The 21,645-nt window shown below is 40.5% G+C and overlaps 1 protein-coding gene across 2 annotated transcripts in view; it reads left to right on the top strand.

The window, feature by feature from the left end:
- The window catches only part of LOC113026071 (synaptosomal-associated protein 25-B), a 42,644-nt gene continuing 20,999 nt past the window's right edge, over nucleotides 1-21,645 (top strand). For both annotated transcript variants that reach the window (XM_026174499.2, XM_026174506.2), the window contains exons 1-2: nucleotides 1-121; nucleotides 19,676-19,782. In XM_026174499.2, coding sequence (XP_026030284.1) covers nucleotides 19,711-19,782 — 72 coding nt within the window. In that variant the 5' untranslated portion in view covers nucleotides 1-121; nucleotides 19,676-19,710. The remainder of the gene's footprint in view (nucleotides 122-19,675; nucleotides 19,783-21,645) is intronic.

Genomic DNA, 21,645 nt, shown 5'->3' with positions numbered 1-21,645 from the left:
TGGGGGTTGGGGGGCGGGGACAGTCCCGTTGAACGGAGCGGCTGGACGGACAGACATCTTCACCCTGTACAAACATACAGCAAAAGAAAAAGAAGAGAAAGAGCCGAAGAAACTTAACCAGGTCGGTTTAATTCGATTTTTTAATCCTCTCATTTTGACCCACAGAATAATCAAAAGAAGAGCGATAATTAAAGTTTGAATGCTTCTCCAGATTTCAGGTTTTAGCAGTTTATACGTCCCAGGACGTGACAGAGTTCTCAGCTGTAAGAACGCGTCATATTTGCTAGGTTATTTTTTGTTTGTGAGGTGATGATATCTGAGGGGAAACGAGGACCATGTTGCTGAGGTGTTTCTGTTGTGTTTGTAGCGACTCTGTGCTGAATTGTTTGAACTTTTGGCTGTTTCCTGTTTTCTGTCACAGGGGAAGAGTGGTTGTTTTATGTAAGGATTAAACAACAGGATAACACAGACTGTGTAATCTTGTTTTTCATGTTTCTGAAAGCTTGTAGGTGTAGCTGGCCATTGAACAGAAAAGCCGTGTGCAGGTTCAGGACCTTGGACAGCTCCCGAGTCTGAAACACGCTGAAAAACACTTTACGCACAAAGCGAAACGTTTGTTCTCAAAGTGCCCCCCCAAAAATGAAAATCTGAAGTTAATCTATTCGTGAAACGAGGCAAACTGAAGCAGTAAGTCGTGAAAAATACCTGAATCTAGTTTCTGCGCTCTGGAAACAAGTGAGACAGCATTCGTTATCACACTTATTGTTTTTATAAAATGGCCAGGCTGTTTGTGGTTCAGATCTGTTTTAATCCAGAGGTCTGACTTTTCACCTTTCCTTCACTTCCTTTTTCCAGAGGACCGTACAGACACAGTGAACAGGGAGCCGTTAATGGTAACAGATCATTTTCATGAGGGAAAGATGGATGTTCGGTTAGGAGCGTCAGGTGCAAGAAAAACAGAAGCAGAAAAAAAAGATCAGAGGTCAGCATATAAGCATTTGAAATAATTATTTTAAGATGCTAGTTTTTAAGGCCCTGTCTGAGAAAACGTGTACAATAGTCACTCCTATGACTGAAGCTGCGTAGTTGAGACATTAAGGTTGAATTTTGTTATGAATTTTGATTATGAATTTAACTCAAGTTAAAGTAGAAACTGCTCCAGTCTTTCTCCCCTTCCTGCATGTGCACCTGTGTTAATGTCAGAGAGGACAAAGAGCTCAGGCCGACTCTTAAGCAGATCAACACGTGTGTGTGTGTGTGTGTGTGTGTGTGTGTGTGTGTGTGTGTGTGTGTGTGTGTTGTCTTTTTTTGGCAGCCTGGTGTTGTTTGTAACTCGATGTAAACAGGTGGATATTTCAATTAGGGCAGGAAATGACTGCAGCACACCCAACATGGACTAATTGAAGCATATCCAACTTCCAGTCAATTCTATGTCCTATGTTGTATTTTGGTTTTGCTGCTGCTTTAAATTATGGAGTGCAAATGCATCCAGCATGTAAAAAAAAATATCAATCTCAGCTGCAACAGGTGAACTTTACTTCTAACAATTTGTTAAATTTAATTAATAATGTTTTCCTAGGACTTCCTGTGTTTTCTTGTCTATTTTTTCCTCCCTTACTTCCTGTTTTACTTTGATAATATGTTTTCTTGTGTCTCTGGTTGCTTTGCTTCACTTGCTTCACTTTCTCTCTTTATGGTCTGCTCCTGTAGGATTCCTGGTTTATTTTCTGGAGTTATTCCACTGAGTTTTGGTTTTTCCTTGTACTGGATTATTGTTGGACATATTCTGCTCTTCTTCAGTTTATTAAACTTACTTTTGTTTTGTTTTTTTCACCTTAAGAAATCTTAAATGTGTCCTACAGTTGTGTCCTGATTTTGCTGAAAGCTGGTGTACAGTGAACCAAGTGTAACTGGTTTGGTTGATGAAATGTTAATTGCAGCTGTTTGCTTTTCCTGGAGCCGAAATGTTATGATTAACATGAACCCAGGGTGCTCAAATAATTAGCTTCCTGGTGAGAAAGTGCTTCCTGCTTTCATTAGCACATACCTGCCCCCCACCATGATCAATCCCCCATCCTCCCCCACAGCACCTATCACTCACCACTCTGTCACCCTGCCCACAAAGAGGTGAGAAATTACCACCAGTCTCCCGCTACATCTGTCAAACACGCACACATGCCACAAACAGCGTAGCAAACTTTTCCTCTCCTTCCTCTTCATTCGATACTTAAATGTACTCCCCTTGCTATTTATTCATTTTGCTCTTTACGCCTTCCTGTTAAATTTCAGTGCAATCGTCTGTGAAATTGCCACATGATAGACAAACCCGAGTGATTATGCGCCCAGATCACAATCTCACTTATTAACTTTGAGCAATAAAATGAGTGCGGGGATCTTCTTCTGGCAATGACTTCCCTTTTTTATTTTACCCTGTGAGGTTTTTATAAACACATGCACTCTTTAAACTAGTTTGGGCAGCACATCATTTATCAATCTAGGGCTGAGAGGGGCAGATGTTTTAAGAAGCCCTCCAGTATATTTTGATTGCACCCGCAGGGTTAATTTTTAAAGCTGAGTCAGTCAGAATGAGTGCTGCTTACAGAGTTTAGCTTTAACAGGGTGAGTTTTTATCAGTTTAAGTTCTTTTCACCATACAAAACAATTTACAGATGAAATAGACTGATATACACTCACCAGTTTGTTGGGGACACCTGTTCAACTGCCCTCATCAAATCAGATAATCACACTTTACTGGGTGAAAATCCCAGTGCTCAAAGGAGAATAGGAAGATGATTTTGAGATGACAGGAAGACAACCGTAACTCAAATATCCACTCATTATAACTAAGGTAGGACACAAAATAACAACAAACACAAAGCAAACAAGCAAAAAATTGGTCTTGGCAAATGTATATGCAGAATTTCAAAATCTGTGCACTTCTAATTTTAAAGAATCCAGCAGCAGTAGCACCAACAAAGAGCAATTACTGGTTTAGAACTTGAAATGCTAAATGCGGAACACGAGATTTCATATCTAAAGATTATTGCACATTTCTTTAACACTTTGTTTCATGTCTGGCCAACTTAATGTAACTTAAAGGCACCTTTGTCTTTTACCTCCAATCACAGTATGTTCGATGAAATGGGTGGATCTGTTTCAGTAAAAAAACACGTCTTTTCACAAGTAAATATGGATGTAAAAATGTTAAAATACATATTAAAACTCTTACATTTTTGCAAATATCTAAATAAGAGATGCAGTTTATGCATGTGTTGGACATCAAGGATAGACAAAGAAATACTTAATGTTGTTTGTTCTGTATTTTGATCCTGGTGCTTCATCAAATTATCATTTATAAAACATTCAAAATGGTGATATGATCCTTCTTATTGATCACAATGGCGTTATCGAGTTGCAGTAACTCGATTCCTTTGATGGCTTCAGTTTTACCCTTACAGCAAGGTTAAAGTCGGTGCAACACCAAAAGTACAAATCCTTTTGCAAAGAAGCCGCGATTATCTTTTAAGGATGTTTATGTTTTTGTTGTTAGCACAAGCATGTGATAACTCTAATCCTGTTGTCCACGCAGGAGGAGAACCATGCTGTTTTTACATCCTTTTCCCCCATTTGTCACACGTACAAACAGAAGAGTGTGTTTTTACCTAATATATACAGCTCTATATGTGCCTGTCAACAATCTGCATGTCTAAATGAGTGCGCACAGAGACGTATACTGACAGGTGTCCATTTGAATGTATACATGTAGAGAAGAAATGGAGGAGAGGAGATTGTGTGCGCATGTGTGTGTGTGTGTGCTCTAGGTTTTGTGTGTGTTTGTGAGAGCAGAAGTGAGAGAGAGGCTGTGAATGTCAAAGTGAAAGAAAAGCATGCAAAAGAGAGGAAGAGTGGTCTGTGTGTTATGTAAGTGTGTGTGTGTGTGTTCTGTAGGCCTGCAGATTAATCCAGTGGGTTTTATCCTCAGTGAATGGGACAGTGGGGCTTTGCAGTGATTATCCCTGGAGGCCACAGATGATTGCTTTGAATTTCTTGCATGTCCGACACTGCCACGTTTGCCTGCCTGCGCATTGTTCTGTCTGCCGACTTTATTGGCAATACTGTGACGCTCCGTAAAAGTTAAAAGGCCATAAAATTGGAGAGCGTGGTAGATGCTTTATATATTATTCTTAATATGTGGAAGGTTTTACTGGAATAATGTGTCTTTAATTGTGCAAAGTAGTTTAACCGGCTGTGTTAATGTAAAGTTTAATGTGTACTTTCTTTCTGACCAGCTACTCCGCCTCCTCATGTCTGTCTTTCCATAAGTCTGCTTCTCTGTTAATCTGAACCGCAGCTTTCTGCCTGTCTGTCTCTACTTTGGATTATATAACGAGGAAATATCAGAATTGCAATCTGCTCCATCATCCCTGCTCAGCTGAGACAAAAATGGCTGAATGCTGGGAACCTGCCCCCTCCATATGTTTTGGCTTTCCTAAAGGTGTCAAAATCAGAGCCTGGCATCTTAAAAGGTGCATTTTTGTATGCTTGTTGCCAGGTGGTCGACCATTTGCCTCTTATGTCATTGATGTTTGGCTGGGAAGTCATCACGTTACAGTACAGTTTATCTAGAAATATATAAATCCCTTTGATTTTGAAGCATAAATGGAAAATATAAGAAATGAAGCCATTTTGGTGGATTTTTAAAAAAATAACAAGTCTTAATATTTTCCTATGCTTTTCCTCAATGATTTTCCACGGCAGATTTCTCTCTGTGTGTCTATCCTGCCTCTCCACAGGGAATGTGTTAATTCGTTATAGCCATATTGTCACTGCGGGCGTTGCTTTGGGCAGGACACCAGCTTGTTCCATTCACACTCCACCACTATGGTCAACCTGGATGGTTGTCAGGAGGCTTGATTATAAAGCTGTTCTCTCAGTAACTGACATTCATCCTGCTTTTTTGAGTCCTTTTAATTTAAAAGTCATAATTTCTTTAATTTTTAGAAGCCTTGCTTTGGGCCACCTTGACATTACATCTACAGGAGCTTTTGTAAGCCCCGATCTTAAATTCACATTTCTTGGAGGACTTTCCAGTGAATTTTCCAGTGTCTCCTAACTTTTCCCACAAAGTTAGAAGCACAGAACTGTTCAAAATATCTTGTTAAGATTTCTATTCACTGGAACTAAGGAGCCAAGGCGAGCCCCCCAAATGCAACCCCAAACCATTATCCCTCCTCCACCAAACGTCACAGCTGGGACAGTGAAGTCATGAAGGTAATGTTTCTAGCTTTTGTCAAACCCAGACTCATCCATCAAACTGCCACGTAGAGGGGTGTTATTTATCAGTATGCAGAATGTGTTTCCACTACTCCAGAGTGGGTGTGCTTTACACCACTATGAATTCAATAATTCTGCAGATATCTGGCCAGCAGACCATTGGACTGGTGCTTATAAGTAAGTAAGTAAGTAAGTAAAGTTTATTTATTAAGCGCTTTTCATAGACAGGTAGTCACAAAGCGCTGTGTCTTTCTACTCAATTTGAGCACTAAAGCGCTTTCTACTATAAGTAGTACTACAGCGCTTTTGTTTATGCCTAAGGACTTTGACTAATATCTACATCTACACTCACACTCGAATAGTCAAGGCACTTGTATAAAAATTCACCCCTGTGCAGAAATTAGCTATAGAGACCCAAACTCTTTTTGTAGCAGGTTGTAAACATGCTTATTTCTGCAGTAAGGTTGCATATTTTACCAAAGGAGTCTATGGTTTTACTCACATTTGGAGACAGCCTCGAGCAACCAGCAGAGGAACTCTTTTGGCTTTGTTTTTCAGCCCCAGAGGTTGCTGCTGCCGCTGCTGCTCAGTCTGTGCATTTGTGCATGTTTTGATGTTGGCCCATGTATGCAGCAGCAGCAGTCAGGCGTAAACGGGTGGGTGAACTGTCTGAATGGTTTAGCCCTCAGGCTCTCATCATGCTCTCTGTCCAGGTCACATCTTGGCACGTGTATTTATTGTTTATAGGTCAACATGGTGGTACAGTGTTTATGCAGGAGTGGTTTTTATGACTGGAATTCTGCAATTTTTTTTGTTGTTGTCTGTACCGATATAACAGACACATTGTTTCTGCATAAGCTTCAAATTATCCAACAGATCAGTTTGGGTCAGGTGATACTGTAAAAATCCTGATCCTTCACTATCGTGTGGATTTATCTGATGTAATACAAAGGTTGTCTGAGAATGGATAATGTAATAAATCAAGTGTCAGTGGCCACTTTAGCTCCTGAGTCACTACAGTTACTTTTAGCTTTACCCAGCCAAGAGAAAATCAACTTGAAAAGCCATTAGTACATACGGGGGATGGATGCAAGTGTATCTGAGCATGAGTGTGTTTGTGAGTGTGTGTGTGTGAAATGGAAAGGTATCAGCCTTTTCATCTTAACAGCAGTCTGTCTGACGCAAGATGGAAAAGTATCCTTGCAGGGTTACGCAGCTTTCCGTGCATAGGATGGATGTTGATCTTGATAGACATTGAGATTTTATATTTAGTGATTAGTTTATTGATTTCTCTTTCCAATTTCCTAAATTTTTTTTAAAAACAAATAGGCCTGCACAGGATTTAGAACCCCTACAGTTTTATTATTCTTGAGTCCGAACACTGAAACCCACAAAACAGGAAACATGCCGTGTTTCTCAAACTGTGAACCCCACTAGTACTGCGCTGAGCAACAGCAGACGAGATGTAAAACTAGATCTTTGTTAAAAATGTATTTTTTTTTTAAATGAGACAAGCTTTTTGGGATTCTTATATTGGGCATGTGAGAAAAAAACCTTTAAAAACCACTGATTTATTGAACTACAGAGGAAGCGGGGCAAGTAGTTTGCCTCTGGGATCTATAACAGACACGGAAGGTGCAGGTGGAAAATCTGGAGAAGAGAGTTGAGGGCATCAGAGGTCACAACAAGAACTGCAAGCCTAGAGAGGAACTTATTCCCTAAACACTGTCCAGGGTTGAAGAGCTGGGGTTCATATACTGCCCGTTGGTGATCAGTTGATGCATGTCAGGTATGTGAACAAAGGAACTGGCAGGAACTGGAGAGAAGTCACATCTCAGGAATTCACACAAAATAAGTCAGCTATATGAAGAGGGAGAGAAACCTCCACTGCATGGATTCTGATGTCACGGCTTTGCAATGCACAACAATAAAAACGTTATTAACTAATATTTTATTGACTAAAAAATAGCTCACCTGCATATGTAAACAGTATTTATTTACTTTACCTCCAGGATCTTTCAGGTCAAGGATGACTTGGCATAATGTAGTCAAAGAATTTCACACATTATAAAAACTAAATGATATAACACATTAACTGCCAATGCCTATCATTAAAGCATATACATTATAATGTTGTTTGCTGCAAAGACATACCTGCATTTGAGTTTCAGCAGGTAAGAGGTGTAAACCTGCAAAGTGGCAATCAGGAGATGAACTTTTCAGTCCCTCCTTCGTTAGGTTTGTTTGGCTTAAAATCAAAAGTAGTATTTACATGAGTGTTTCTGCATCTTATCTTTCTTATCCAGATGTTCACATGTTGCACATATGATGTGTCAGCAGGTTAGGATTGGAAAAGAGTGCAAAAGCACCTGTAAACACACAGTATATGTGTGTAGCACACTGCTGTTGCATTATTGACCTGGCTCCATCCAATAAATAATGAAACATAGTTATGCTTTGAAGTGGTGGATGTTGCTTCGTCCCACCCTTAACACACAAACGCAGCAGTATCTGCTCCACTGCTGCTCGCCTTCTTGTCCTTGGTCCTGTTCATCACATGTGGGGTTTTTTTTTTTCAGTTTCTTGGGTTCTCGGTCTAGAGAAGTGTTAACCTTCTCCCACACATTTTCTTTTGTGTGATGTGTTTCTGCAAATTATTATTAGGACAGAAAATGACAAGGAAAAACTGGTCGCATGCCTGTTTTATAAAAACTGACTTTTGTCAGTGTTATGAAGCTTTTTGTTGCAGTCTCATTTATCTACTGCTGTGCAGAAGCTCCAGAGGCACTGAAGTGAAACAATACAAAAAGTCAGGTTTGGTTCAAATAGAGGAGGGAGTGAGTGAACAGGAGGGTGTTAAATGTCATCCCAATAGAGATTTGTTTTCTGCCTTTAGTCATAATTACTAATGTCACCTCTGGTACCCTCAGCGCTTCTGGTGCACTACCAGAGATTTCTGCAGTAATGAGAACAAAAGGTGTGAGAAATCTTTTCTTGCTGGGCGGAACTGCAACCTTTCCACAAACCCAGTGACTCCACAGTCTTCATTTCAGTGCCATTAAGTACTGCACATCCAGATTTCATTGCAATTATGCAAAGAAAGGAAGATTATAGGAACAGAAGTGCTCATTTTCACTAGCAACCCAAGTAACCTGAAAAATCCCCCATATGAAAGAGAAGGAAAAGTGCAGCAGCTATCCTAAAAATACAATAAATAAACATATAAATCTCAGGTTTAGGTTAGTGCTTCTATAAGCCTGTGAGAAACATACAGCCAACAAACTGATGGACTGACCTCGTTTCTCTTGACTCTCAGATTCAGTGCTGCCACGGTGTCCTGATGTCCTATTTTCTTCACAAACATTGTTTATCTCCAATGAACACGGCACTTGATTGATGGCGGTGTACTCGGTCTAACGGAGGCCGTTTGTCACAACAGACTGACAGTCTGCTGGATGCTAAACATGAGCCTCTTCACTTTTTAAATCCTGATTCTGTCCTGTGTTAATGTTGCATAGAGTGTAACTGTGCACTTATGGTTGTATCTAAATTTATTTTGTTCCTTTACTGCAGACTAGTGCTAACATCTTCTAAAAAAATTTCTTTGCGGTTATATGTTGGTGTTTGTTAGATGTGACTCAGTTATTGTTTGTTTGGAAGCCTTTGATGTGAAGCTACGATATGATATGAAACAAGCCAGCACATGATGATTTTTGTTGCTGTGTGATGAGCATGGTGAGTGACGAATCAGTGTTAAGCTGACCTCAGCATTTTTCATTTCCTCCAGTGACATGTTGACATGATCCCCCGACTCACATGCCAGTGGATCATGTCAGCAAACTTGGGTGCAACTAGGGGGATGCTAACCGTGCTTGATCACTGTGTGAGGTTTTTTTTTTTTTGTAGCAACAATTTTAGTTCAGCTTTGGTAATATATATTAAATCTGACCATTTAGATACGTTAGCTATCAGGGTTGGTTGAGTTCATTATTTTTATTTTATTTATGTTACTCATGTGTGATTGGGGAACTGCTGTCGCCCATATATCATCCCCAGAGAGTATAAAACATGGACGTAGCTTCTGAGTCTGAAAAATGAAGCCAAATGAGAACTTTCCTTCTCTCTGATGTTCAAAAAGACTTCTCGTTCTATAGAAGTTTAGGTGGAATGGGCCTCAGCTTTAACCTCTGAAAACATTTTCTCATGAGTTTCTGGACTCAGTTGCTTATTTCAAATGATACAAAGAAGTATAAAGTCAATTTTGTCAATTTTGGTCATTCTAAGAGTCAGAAAGGAAGATTATCCTCCTTTAAGCCTGTGGCTTTAAAGTTAGACCACACCTCATTTGTCACAAAGAAGGAATTTCAAAACACAACATTGGTGAAAATGAAAATACTAATTTAGGCTTTATAACGGTGTCAAAGCAACGGTTGATGTGACGCTGCCTACATCCTACATTTATACTGTCTATAGTTTGAAGACAACAAATGCTCAAGCACACTAGCATCAGTGAAAGGAAACACAAAACTTTCCTGCACCTCTGTGCACGCCAGTGTGTTCTGTATATCAGGCATATTGTACAGCAACTGAGAGAACAGCCTTAAATCTGAGTGTTACAGCTCATGAACGAAGGCTTATTTGCTTTGCCTCACCTGCGCACACCTCAGCAAATATATAAATAATCACTGGTGTGTGTCTTAAGTGCCTGTTGTAATTTGCTCCAGCAACATTTTGTGTTTTAATATCAGCAAGATATGAAAATGTGCTCCACTTTACTCCAGAGGAGATGATTTGAAGATGATTCACGCACACCGTGTGAGAAACACATTATATTAAAACAATAACTCACTGAAAACATATGATTCATCATGTGAATGGACTTCAGTTTGCTAGTCATATCTCTCTGAGTTTTTATTAGATGAAAATGTTTATTTTTCCAAAGTAAATACATTTTATTTTTCATAGAGGTAGATGCTTTTAAAGCGGGGTTTTCAAAGTGGGATTTGTGTTTGTGTCCTTTAACTGTTGTTCTTTGTTTTTGACTAAAATAATTTGTCGCTAGATTCTTCCACGACTGGAGCTCCACAGTGGTGTGTTAATCGTGACAGTCCTAATCCATTCTCCTTCTGGAGCTTCGTTGGTGCTCTTTTCTTTGGACCATCTGCATATTTATAATGAAAAATGTGAAATGTCTGATTCTGAAACACAACATCAACACTCTCTCTCATCGAGGTCATGTCCTTGTTATTTTCAAACCTTCTCTCATCCTGTTTCCACATCTACCTTCAACAGCTTTCAGGATTAATGCTATTAATATTATCAATCAATTATTCATCAGTGACCTTTCAGTGTCTTCAGTGAACTTTATGTTCACCCATTACATTTAGTTTTGATGCTCATTCTGCTAAAGATCCCGTCCATTTTCCTGTGTAGTAAATTATACCAAATGTTCAGGTATTACATCATTCAGCTACAGATAAGACGGTAATTACTATAAAGTTTTTATAAAATATGCTTCCTCTTTCCTGGACAAACACTGTAAACATCCAGAGGGCGTTGAAAGAAGAGGAAGCAAAACAAAGAAAGCTACCGGCAAACTGAGAGGCGAGTGTGTGTGTGTATGAGAGAGAGAGAGCAGAGAAAACAGTGGAGACTAAATCCTCTTTTCCCCCTGACTGTAATCTCTCCATGGGCTGAGCCTGGCAGTTCAGGCCTTACAGCAGCTGTCAGTCAAGACGAGTGACAGGCAGCAAGGCCGTAGGTTGGGAGGGGGGATGGGAATGACCGGAACGTGTGTTATGACAACTGTAGGTGTGTGTGTGTGTCTTTGAAATACAGTAGGCGTGTTAAAGAGCAAGCGACTGTCATAGAGGGAGGGTCATTTTTCATGCTACAATTAAAAAATTCTTTCTAAATGTGGGTTACTGTCAAATAAACAAAACATTTAGCTGAGTTTGCCAAGCTAGCACTGCTTACTGTATATGTCCGATTAGTTTTTGCTCCTTGACACTGGATTTCGTTTCTGGTTGAAGAATCATGCCTACTCCGTGAAGGCTGGTTTATTCTCCTATCCATGCTATGTACTTGCATTAGTCCTGTTCAAAATAAAAACCACCTGGCTAATTCTGGTCCCCCTTGTCCCAGTAAAACTGGTCAGAAATACTGGACCTTTGTCTCAATGTATCTGCCACCACAGGCTTATATACTTTAAGTCATACTTGTTATGGAATTGGGCGTTTATCCTGTCATCTGGCATGGTAATAGATGCTTAAAAAGTTTTAATGCAAATTCTTTTAGTGTTCTGGCAAAAAAAAAGAAGAGAAATAAAGCTGCTATCGTTTAATCTTAGCATATTCCCAAGCACATAATTACTATTTCATGCTTTCCAAACATGTTCTTGAAGCTGTTTCACCAACATCCATTATTGATTTTTCTTTTTTTTTTTACAGTTGAGTGCTGCTCCTTACTTTCTTGTAATGATTATGAAACCGTATTTATCAACAGCACGAACAGCTCAAGCAGTGAATTCAAAACAATCTCAGTTCCACATTTTTAAAAATTCCAAAATGAAAACAAAAGGACCTAAAGAATTTTGCATAATTTTTGCACGCTGCCGATGATCTCTGACTTGTCGCAGCAGATGGCTGGATGCTTGCTCGTGGTTGGTCGTTTGATTGTTGATCTGGTTTTACCACATATTGTTGACACGGCCCCATCTGACAACAGAGGCTCTCTGCAGGTTTATGGGTAGCCCGTTGCTGCCCACGAATGTCAATGTTCTGCCACCGCTAAACAACAATTTCCCCTTTTAGTCTAAACACTGACTGTGTCCCTATTCTGTAGCCACAGCACTGTGCAATGTACACATAAGTGCTGAGCGTCTGTTACTCTTTGGAGTCGGTGTGTACATCTCTGTTGACTGGGTGAATGTTTTCACACTATTGATGCTGAAGTGACTGGCTGCAAGTCTCAATAGATGCTGGTGATGTGATTCTACAAATTCATATCTCACGCTAGTCTGTGAATGGCGACTTGTTTTTGTATTGAGCACATACACAGGGGTGATAATGATGATGTTTAAGAAACTTCAAAAGTAGCTGGCTAGGTTTGGCATTTTTAAAAACGTCGCTATTGTGTGAACTAGAATGAACTAAACAATTGAGTGTTGCTGTCCTTTTGAGTCAGCAGCAAAAATACAAGTTGGTTTATTATTTTTATAAAATGAGTAATAACTCACAATAAGATTTTATGGGAGCAGGTCATCTTCACCCATCGTGGGAAGTAGAAAAAAGCAAGGTTGAAAAAAAAGGAAAAAAAAAGTCCAGCTCACCAGCGGCCTTTTGATTTAGAAAATGAATGGTTGTATGCTGGACATGCAATACACTGTTTATACTGTTTATTCACTTCAGTATCAAAAATACGATATGATTGAACTGTATTTAAATGAAAATGTACTTTAACATTAAAAATTAATGAACAAGATGTTTTTAAATTTATAAAGTTTTGATGGCTTGAGAAGGAGGGTGAGAAAGGCCTCAGTCAGTATAGGAAAGAAGTAGAAGAAGCTGTGCAATGTGTGAGTAAACAGGAAGCTCTGCCACTGCAAAGAGATAAGCAATCAATGGCTGATCAATAACACAGTGGACATTACACTGGGGTAGATGTGTTGAAGTGTAGTAGGAACAGAAAACATAGAGCATGTTTGAGAGTACATGTGAGAGTACAGGCCTGACACGACTTATAATACTGTTTAATTCAGGTACTGCTGCTGGTCAAAGGGTTTGTAAACACACTCAGACATGTTTCACTTCAGAGTATGACGATTAATGGTGTTGTATTTGATAATGGGAAGGGCCAAAACGGGACCCAAGACAAAAGGCTTTATTTATATGACACTTCTCATACAATATGTGATGTACACATTGTCAGGATGAGGTCGTGGGCGAAAGAAGGAGGACCCAAACGCTGGACTCACAGGTAGGTGAAGCTTGGTGTTTTATTGTCAACGGAGTGAACAAACAGAACAGAAGTAGGAAACGGCTGGCCGGCTGGACGACTGACTGAGTGGATGAATGAAAGACTGACTGACAACTGACCGGCTGACCTGACGGAACTGAACAGAGGACAACCTAACAGAATCAGAATCAGAATCAGAATCAGAATCAGAATGGGTTTATTGCCAGATGTTGAGGTTTACAACATTAGGAATTTGCTGCGGTGCTTCAGTGCAGACAATAAGAATTAAAGTGCTATGTAGAAAGAAAGATATGTGCATGAGATATACATGAGATATATACATGAGAATAAGAATTAAGAGTGCTACGTAGAAAGATATATACATGAGTGCAGGTGGTGATCAGTGCCAGACATGAAATGATGCAGTGACACAGCGTAGGGTCATGTGTGAGTGGCGGGGACAGTCATGTGGTTATTGTTCATGTGTCCAACAGCAGAGGGGAAGAAACTGTTCTTGTGGCGAGAGGTTCTGGTGCGAATGGACCGGAGCCTCCTGCCTGAGGGGAGCAGGTCAAACAGACTGTGTCCAGGGTGAGAAGGGTCAGCTGAGATCCGGGCTGCACGCTGCAGTGTCCTGGAGGTGTACAGGTCCTGCAGAGATGGGAGTCTGCAGCCAATCACCTTCTCAGCAGAGCGCACAACACGCTGCAGTCTCTGTTTGTCCCTGATAGTGGCTCCAGCGTACCACACGGTGATGGAGGAGGTGAGGATGGACTCGATGATTGCAGTGTAGAATTGCATCATCGTCCGTGTTGGCAGGTTGAATTTCTTCAGCTGCCTCAGGAAGTACATCCTCTGCTGGGCTTTCTTGATGACGGAGGTGATGGTGGGTTCCCACTTCAGGTCCTGGGTGATGGTGGTACCCAGGAAGCGGAATGAGTCCACAGAGGTGATGGGGGTGTCAGTCAGGATGATGGGGGGGAGTGGGGCTGTGTGCTTCCTGAAGTCCACAATAATCTCCACTGTCTTCTGGGCATTCAGCACCAGGTTGTTGTGGCTGCACCAGGACACCAGACGTTCAACCTCCCTCCTGTAGGCAGACTCATCCCCGTCAGAGATGAGCCCAATGACGGTGGTGTCATCTGCGAACTTGATTAGCTTGACAGACTGGTGGGTGGAGGTGCAGCAGTTGGTGTACAGGGAGAAGAGCAGAGGAGAAAGAACACAGCCCTGAGGGGAGCCGGTGCTGATGGTCCGGGAGTCCGAGACATTCTTCCCCAGCCTCACGTGCTGCTTCCTGTCCGTCAGGAAGTCAGTGATCCACCGGCAGATGGGATCAGGCACATTCATCTGGGAAAGCTTGCCTCGGAGATGGTCTGGAAGGATGGTGTTGAAGGCAGAGCTGAAGTCCACAAACAGGATCCTGGCGTAGGTTCCTGGGGAGTCCAGATGCTGCAGGATGAAGTGTAGGGCCATGTTGATGGCGTCGTCTACAGACCTGTTGGCTCTATATGCAAACTGCAGGGGGTCCAGGAGGGGGGCCGTGAGGGTCTTGAGATGGGAGAGAACTAGGCGCTCAAATGACTTCATGACCACAGATGTCAGAGCCACGGGTCTGTAGTCATTTAGTCCAGTGATCCTAGGTTTCTTGGGGACAGGGATTATGGTAGAGGACTTGAAGCAGGCAGGCACATGACATGCCTGCAGTGAGGAGTTGAAAATGCCAGAAAACACTGGGGCCAGCGGCGAGAACAACATCACAATAACATCAATGACACGACATTGGACTGGTTGAACTGAGGGACATAAATACACAGGCTGAGTGATGAGAGATTAGAACCTGGTGAGTACACAGCTGAACATAATGAACTAATGATAAACGGGAAGAGGACGGAACATAATGCACATGGACCAAGGCTAACACAATAAAACAGGAAGTGGAACAGGCAGAAGATAAACAGTGAACGTGAACTGAAAATACTGGGTCACCGACCCAGGAACCCTGACACACATATACAACATCCAAAGTTAAAATCAAAACTCTAGGTCAAAGACCCAGGACTGTGACATTACAATGTTTTTTACAGTGTCAGTTTTTTTATTGTTAGTGAACAGGAATTTATAAGTAATGCATTTCAGTAGGAAATAGATTTTATAGATAGACTTAATATATTTTTGTAGTGATATTGACTGTAGACAACAGTTTTCTACAGTCATTGGTAGTGACAGTGGCAGCCAGGAATATAACGTTTTGAAAGAAGTGGCAGCCCCTGTATTTTAACTAATATCATTGTATTTGGCATGAATGTCAAGAGAACTTATTCCCCCACCACTCCAAATCCAAATCAGTAGGCTACATGTGAGCACAGAGTGATGAAAAATGTCTTGTGGGATATGAAATAAAACTGGGAAATTTGTGTCGAGGAACATTAAAAAAACAAACACACACATTGGGATGCACAGCAAGACCTAATTTTAGTCAGATAATCAATTAAAAAAGACACCGATAGTACACAAACAGCAAAGAAGCCCAGTTTATTGGCTCAGTGTAATGGTTGACACCCAGCAGATACTGACTGGGACAGCTGCCACCCCACTCACAGCTGTTATGAAGGGGAAATTAACAATACGGGGTAAACTATTTGTTTGTCACCAGCCTGTTAATATGATTTTTAATGCAATAAAGTTTGTCTCAGACTTGGCCTCAAATGACACCTAGAAGAACTGCAGGCTTTCTCATTTCTGTTAGAAAAGTTTGAAAAAATACACATAAAAGGTGACTTCAACAAGGTTTTTTCATAATCTGAAAGATAACCCGTAATGCTGTTGATCTGTAAGCTAACTCATTCTGCTGTTGCACTCAGTGTAAGCAGCTCTCCATTATAGCATTAGTCACATGGCTAAAATGTAAAATGTCAACATAAATATTTTAAAGCAAAATTACATACAAGGCTGAGCAGACACAACACACACATGTGCGCGCGCACAGAGCACGAATGAGGAAAAGGACTGATTTTTCTCTTTCCGTTCCATCTTTTTTTCCCGGCACATGTTCAATTATTAACGGCTGTGACGACTCCATTGGGATCGAGGCAGAGGCGGACAGACAGAAGGAGGGGCAAAAATAGGCAATATTTTATCAAACATCCAGCTGTGGCACTAACTGACCATGCTTGATTGATGGCAGAAAACCTCATTTGAATGTCTCAAAAACTGGTCGTTTGTGTAATTTATGAGAAATTCAGAGTTTTACATTGTCATAAAACATGAAAATGATGGTGACTTACAATCAATGTAGAAAAATAACTTCCACTTTTAATCATGAGCATACATGCTATTTTGCAGTGGTAATCTAATAAAAATCCTCCACCACAAAGCTTTATAGAGTGCAGAAACCAACGGTCTGTTGGTCCCTTTGCTATACTTTACGCTGCAGTAGATTAGCTTACATAAAGCTTTAATGATCCTGAATTGAAAGCTGCTGGGTGGTTAAATATATATCAGCAACAAGCCTCATCACAGCAAAATCTCTTCAATGTGATTTGTGCAGTAGAAACAAAAATTCATTACACTTATAAATGAGATCTGCTCAGACCTGATTCTTTGCCTCATTGCAGGCATAATTGAGTGAAGGAAACAAAAGCATCTGAGCTGGTTTCTTTTGTCTCCTCAGCCTCTCATCAGTGCCGTCCCAACCAGCAGCAGACTTACTCTGTCAGACTGCGGAGTAACAGCCACATATATTTTTCATGAACCATACCTCCGGCTCTACTGTGTGTGGCTGTATGAAAAACTGCCTGGCAGTGCATCAGAGCAACAAAAATAGACCCCTGTCTCCTGTCCTGACTCTTTCTTCTAACTAGAATCATCATGGCACTCCTCCCTCGTTCATCTTAAATGATCACTGGTTCCAGAGGAAGAAGATCAGGGTTAGCAGGGTAGTGGCTTGAACTCACGGCATCCGTCACAGCAGTGTTTCCATGATACTTTTCTGGTTATAGCAGTTCACATATGTTGTTTTCTGCCCCTAAAATTGGATTATAGTGCAGGTGGTAAATGTTAATTTTGCCAAGCTTTAACTTCAGAATTCTGAAAGTCAGTAAAAAGCACCTGTATCAGAGAGAGACCGAGGTTCCGTTCTCTCATGATTCCTATGTGGACACTGAAATATAATCCTTGGACCTCTGGAATTAAAAAGTTTCCACTCATCTTGATTGTGCACATAGTTTGATCGGATCTAGGTACATCCGAGGACAAGAGAAGCAGTGCTGCTGGCTGTATTCTTTTTTTCAATGCAGAGATTAAAGATTACTGCTAACACCTGTGCCTTTGTCTGGCTTACTTTAGTTTGGAGACAGTAGCAGAATTAGGTGACCTTTCAGCTTGTGAGACACTTTTTTTTTTTTTACAAAGCGTGGTCAGTCTGTGTGTGTGTGACTGAGATTCACACTCAGTTCTAACATGTACACCTCCACGTGCGTCATCTCGGTATATTTAAATCGTGAATTCAGCTGTTTTCTCAGTGCAGATGGGTTGTGTGTTTATAGGTTGCATGGTAACACTAAATGTAAATGGGATATCTTGCTTTAATTTGAATTGGATCAAATGAATTTAAGTCTGTGCTTCCCTGCCTTTGCACTGCCAGGATGGTTCTCCAGAACTGCTTTTTGGATAGAGAGCTAAGTGCTAAGTAATTTTTATTGTGTTTGATTGGCAGTAAGAATTGTATTCAGCAGGTTGAAGGTAGTTGTGGTAAATGTCTTGTAACATGTTGCTGGATTTTAGTTTGCAGTCATACTTTTACTCAAACTTTAAATCCTATGTTACAGTGGGGAAAAAAAGTATTTAGTCAGCCACCGATTGTGCAAGTTCCCCCACTTAAAATGATGACAGAGGTCAGTAATTTGCACTAGAGGTACACTTCAACTGTGAGAGACAGAATGTGAAAAAAAAATCCATGAATTCACATGGTAGGATTTGTAAAGAATTTATTCGTAAATCAGGATGGAAAATAAGTATTTGGTCACCTCAAACAAGGAAAATCTCTGGCCCTCACAGACCTGTAACGTCTTCTGTAAGAAGCTTTTCTGTCCCCCACTCGTTACCTGTATGAATGGCACCTGTTTGAACTCATCATCTGTATAAAAGACACCTGTCCACAGCCTCAAACAGTCAGACTCCAAACTCCGCCATGGCCAAGACCAAAGAGCTTTCGAAGGACACCAGGAAAAGTATTGTAGACCTGCACCAGACTGGGAAGAGTGAATCTACAATAGGCAAGCAGCTTGGTGTGAAAAAAATCAACTGTGGGAGCAATCATCAGGAAATGGAAGACATACAAGACCACTGAAAATCTCCCTCGATCTGGATGATGCAGCAGAGGATTGGGAGAATGTCATGTGGTCAGATGAAACCAAAGTAGAACTTTTTGGTATAAACTCAACTCGTCGTGTTTGGAGGAAGAAGAATACTGAGTTGCATCCCAAGAACACCATACCTACTGTGAAGCATGGGGGTGGAAACATCATGCTATGGGGCTGTTTTTCTGCCAAGGGGACAGGACGACTGATCCGTGTTAAGGACAGAATGAATGGGGCCATGTATCGTGAGATTTTGAGCCAAAACCTCCTTCCATCAGTGAGAACTTTGAAGATGAAATGAGGCTGGGTCTTCCAACATGACAATGATCCAAAACACACCGCCCGGGCAACAAAGGAGTGGCTCCGTAAGAAGCATTTGAAAGTCCTGGAGTGGCCTAGCCAGTCTCCAGACCTCAACCCCATAGAAAATCTGTGGCGGGAGTTGAAAGTCCGTGTTGCTCGGCGACAGCCCCAAAACATCACTGCTCTCGAGAAGATCTGCATGGAGGAATGGGCCAAAATACCAGCTACTGTGTGTGCAAACCTGGTAAAGACCTATAGTAAACGTTTGACCTCTGTTATTGCCAACAAAGGTTATGTTACAAAGTATTGAGTTGTATTTTTGTTATTGACCAAATACTTATTTTCCACCCTAATTTACGAATAAATTCTTTACAAATCCTACCATGTGGATTCATGGATTTTTTTTTTCCACATTCTGTCTCTCACAGTTGAAGTGTACCTCTGGTGCAAATTACTGACCTCTGTCATCATTTTAGGTGGGGGAACTTGCACAATCGGTGGCTGACTAAATACTATTTTGCCCCACTGTAGATAATCCTTCCAACTCAGAGGTCACTCAAACTTGGGCTGAGTCCTGAAGCAAAAACACTCCCACTAATGACAGCATCATGTGTCTCTTTGTTTTGTTTAGCTTTTTAATTTGAACAACAACTTACTTTCAGAAATCAGATTCTTCCCTGTGATTTGTCTGCTGTTCAAAGCATCTTTTGTGCAATAGATTTTGTTGTGTTGTTGGTGCACTAACCCTGCTTCTCCCCTTCTTCTTCTCTCTATTTTTCTAGTTTTTCTTCTTTGACGTCAAAGTACAACAGTCGTCATGGCAGACGAATCGGACATGCGCAATGAGCTGGCCGATCTGCAGACACGTGCAGACCAGATAGCTGATGAGGTACAGTAAGAGAAACATGTTTTTTAGAGGTTTTTGTTGTTGTTGTTAAAGTGTTTTTCATTTCTGTTCTACACATTGTTGTTTCTTAAGACTCCTCTAAAAGCTCATGATCAGACAGTTTTTTTCATATTTGTGGCTCTGTATCATGCCAGTGAAAAATGATATCCTAAATATGTATATACTAGGTGTTCTCCTCTCCTCTGGACGCATAAGCCCCACCCACCTGCTGTTTAAACCATTTATAAACACAGGATAGCCAATCAGAAGAAAGCTGGAGCCTGGCTTTGAAGAGACTGGAGCTAAAACTGAGGATTAGATGCAACTGAGAATCAAATCCAAAGCTACTCTAAAAGAATAAAACTATATAAGTGAAAATGAGCAGAATAAATCCACTTTAAAGAGATGGGATTTACAGAAAAAATATTTCCTATAAGGCTGAAAATATATAGTAGTAGTATAATAGAGTATATTTTTTATCTTTAATTTACAATATGTGACAGTTACACTGTAATATTTCTCATAGATATAAATTGCTGCTTTCCTGCAATATTGACAGCTGCCTGAATATTTATTACAATCTATTCTCTATTTTTCTGTCAGTGTGAAATGAAGATCCATTCAATTTAGCCCATTATTGGCTGACGCTGTTCCTTTCTATCTAGTGTTTCTCTGTGGTCCAGATAGATTGAACTGTTAGCTGTCAGACTCCAACTCCACCATCCAGACAACAACTGGCAACAGTAGCACTGCCTCTTTTATGCAGTTAGGTCCATAATTTGTAGAACAAAGACACAGTTGGATTTTAAATCAAACAGTGCAGACTGAAAGACGTCGTTCTTTTTCTTTTTGTTGTGCAGACTCAAAGACTGCACTTAAATCACACCATGGTTATTTGATTTAAACTCACCTGTGGTGGTTTTCAGGAAAAACCATAAAACCTGCGTCTTTGTCCGATAAATTATGAACCTAATGTATTTCATGTGCTGCTACGTTGAAGCTAATCGAGGCTGCAGAGCAGAATAAGGACTACTGTTGCCAACTGTATCTAAGATGGTGGATCTGTAGTCCATTCACAGGATGATGAATATTATTTACAATAACTGTAAATTTTATCGTGAATAATTTATTTACGAGAACAAGCCTGTGCCCTCTGCATCTTTAAATACAAAGTAAAAACAATCCAGCTCTGTGTGAAACACTGCGATTCCAAATCATTCTGCTATTTATGAGCTATTGTTTAAAAATTTACTTTGTAATTAATCACTTACATCAGCTACAAACATGCAGAGAACTCCTTCAGGCAACAGCGCCAAGTTTTAACTAATGATAATGTAGCTCACTGGCAAAGTTACCACATAAACAGGGAACAAGCATAAAAACTGAAATCTCCAGTAAAAACTGATTTTTCTGTGACATTCCAATTATAATTTGACATTTGAAAATGGACCGTTCTCATAAGGACACAAATGTATCTCCAAAGCCTGCAAGCTGACAGATACAGCTGCTAAAGTGACCTCAGCTTGTTTCAGCATTTGGAGCTCTAAGAATCTTTCATCAAGAAAGTGCTTTTTTTGGATAAGGAAGAACTCTGCCCTTTTTTAATGAGATGAGAGGAGCTCAGGAAGAGCAGATAATTCCATGCTGCAGAATAATGGATCAGCTCAAATGGCATTATTAAACATTCATGAGGAGATAATGTAGGGCCAGTGATGGGAATAGAGGAAAGGAAAAGAGGAGAAATGGGTGGAACGTTAGATTGATAGAGCAACAGGAGGCAAAGCAAATAACAGTAGGAATCATGGAATCAGACAAGAGGAGAGGAACATCTAGGTGTAACTATATTACTGAGTGACACTCATTCGT

Source organism: Astatotilapia calliptera, chromosome 1, assembly GCF_964374335.1.
Source record: "Astatotilapia calliptera chromosome 1, fAstCal68.1, whole genome shotgun sequence".
Taxonomy (NCBI): Eukaryota; Metazoa; Chordata; class Actinopteri; order Cichliformes; family Cichlidae; genus Astatotilapia; species Astatotilapia calliptera.
The sequence above is the reverse complement of the archived record's forward strand: the minus strand, read 5'-3'. Positions and strand labels throughout refer to the sequence as shown.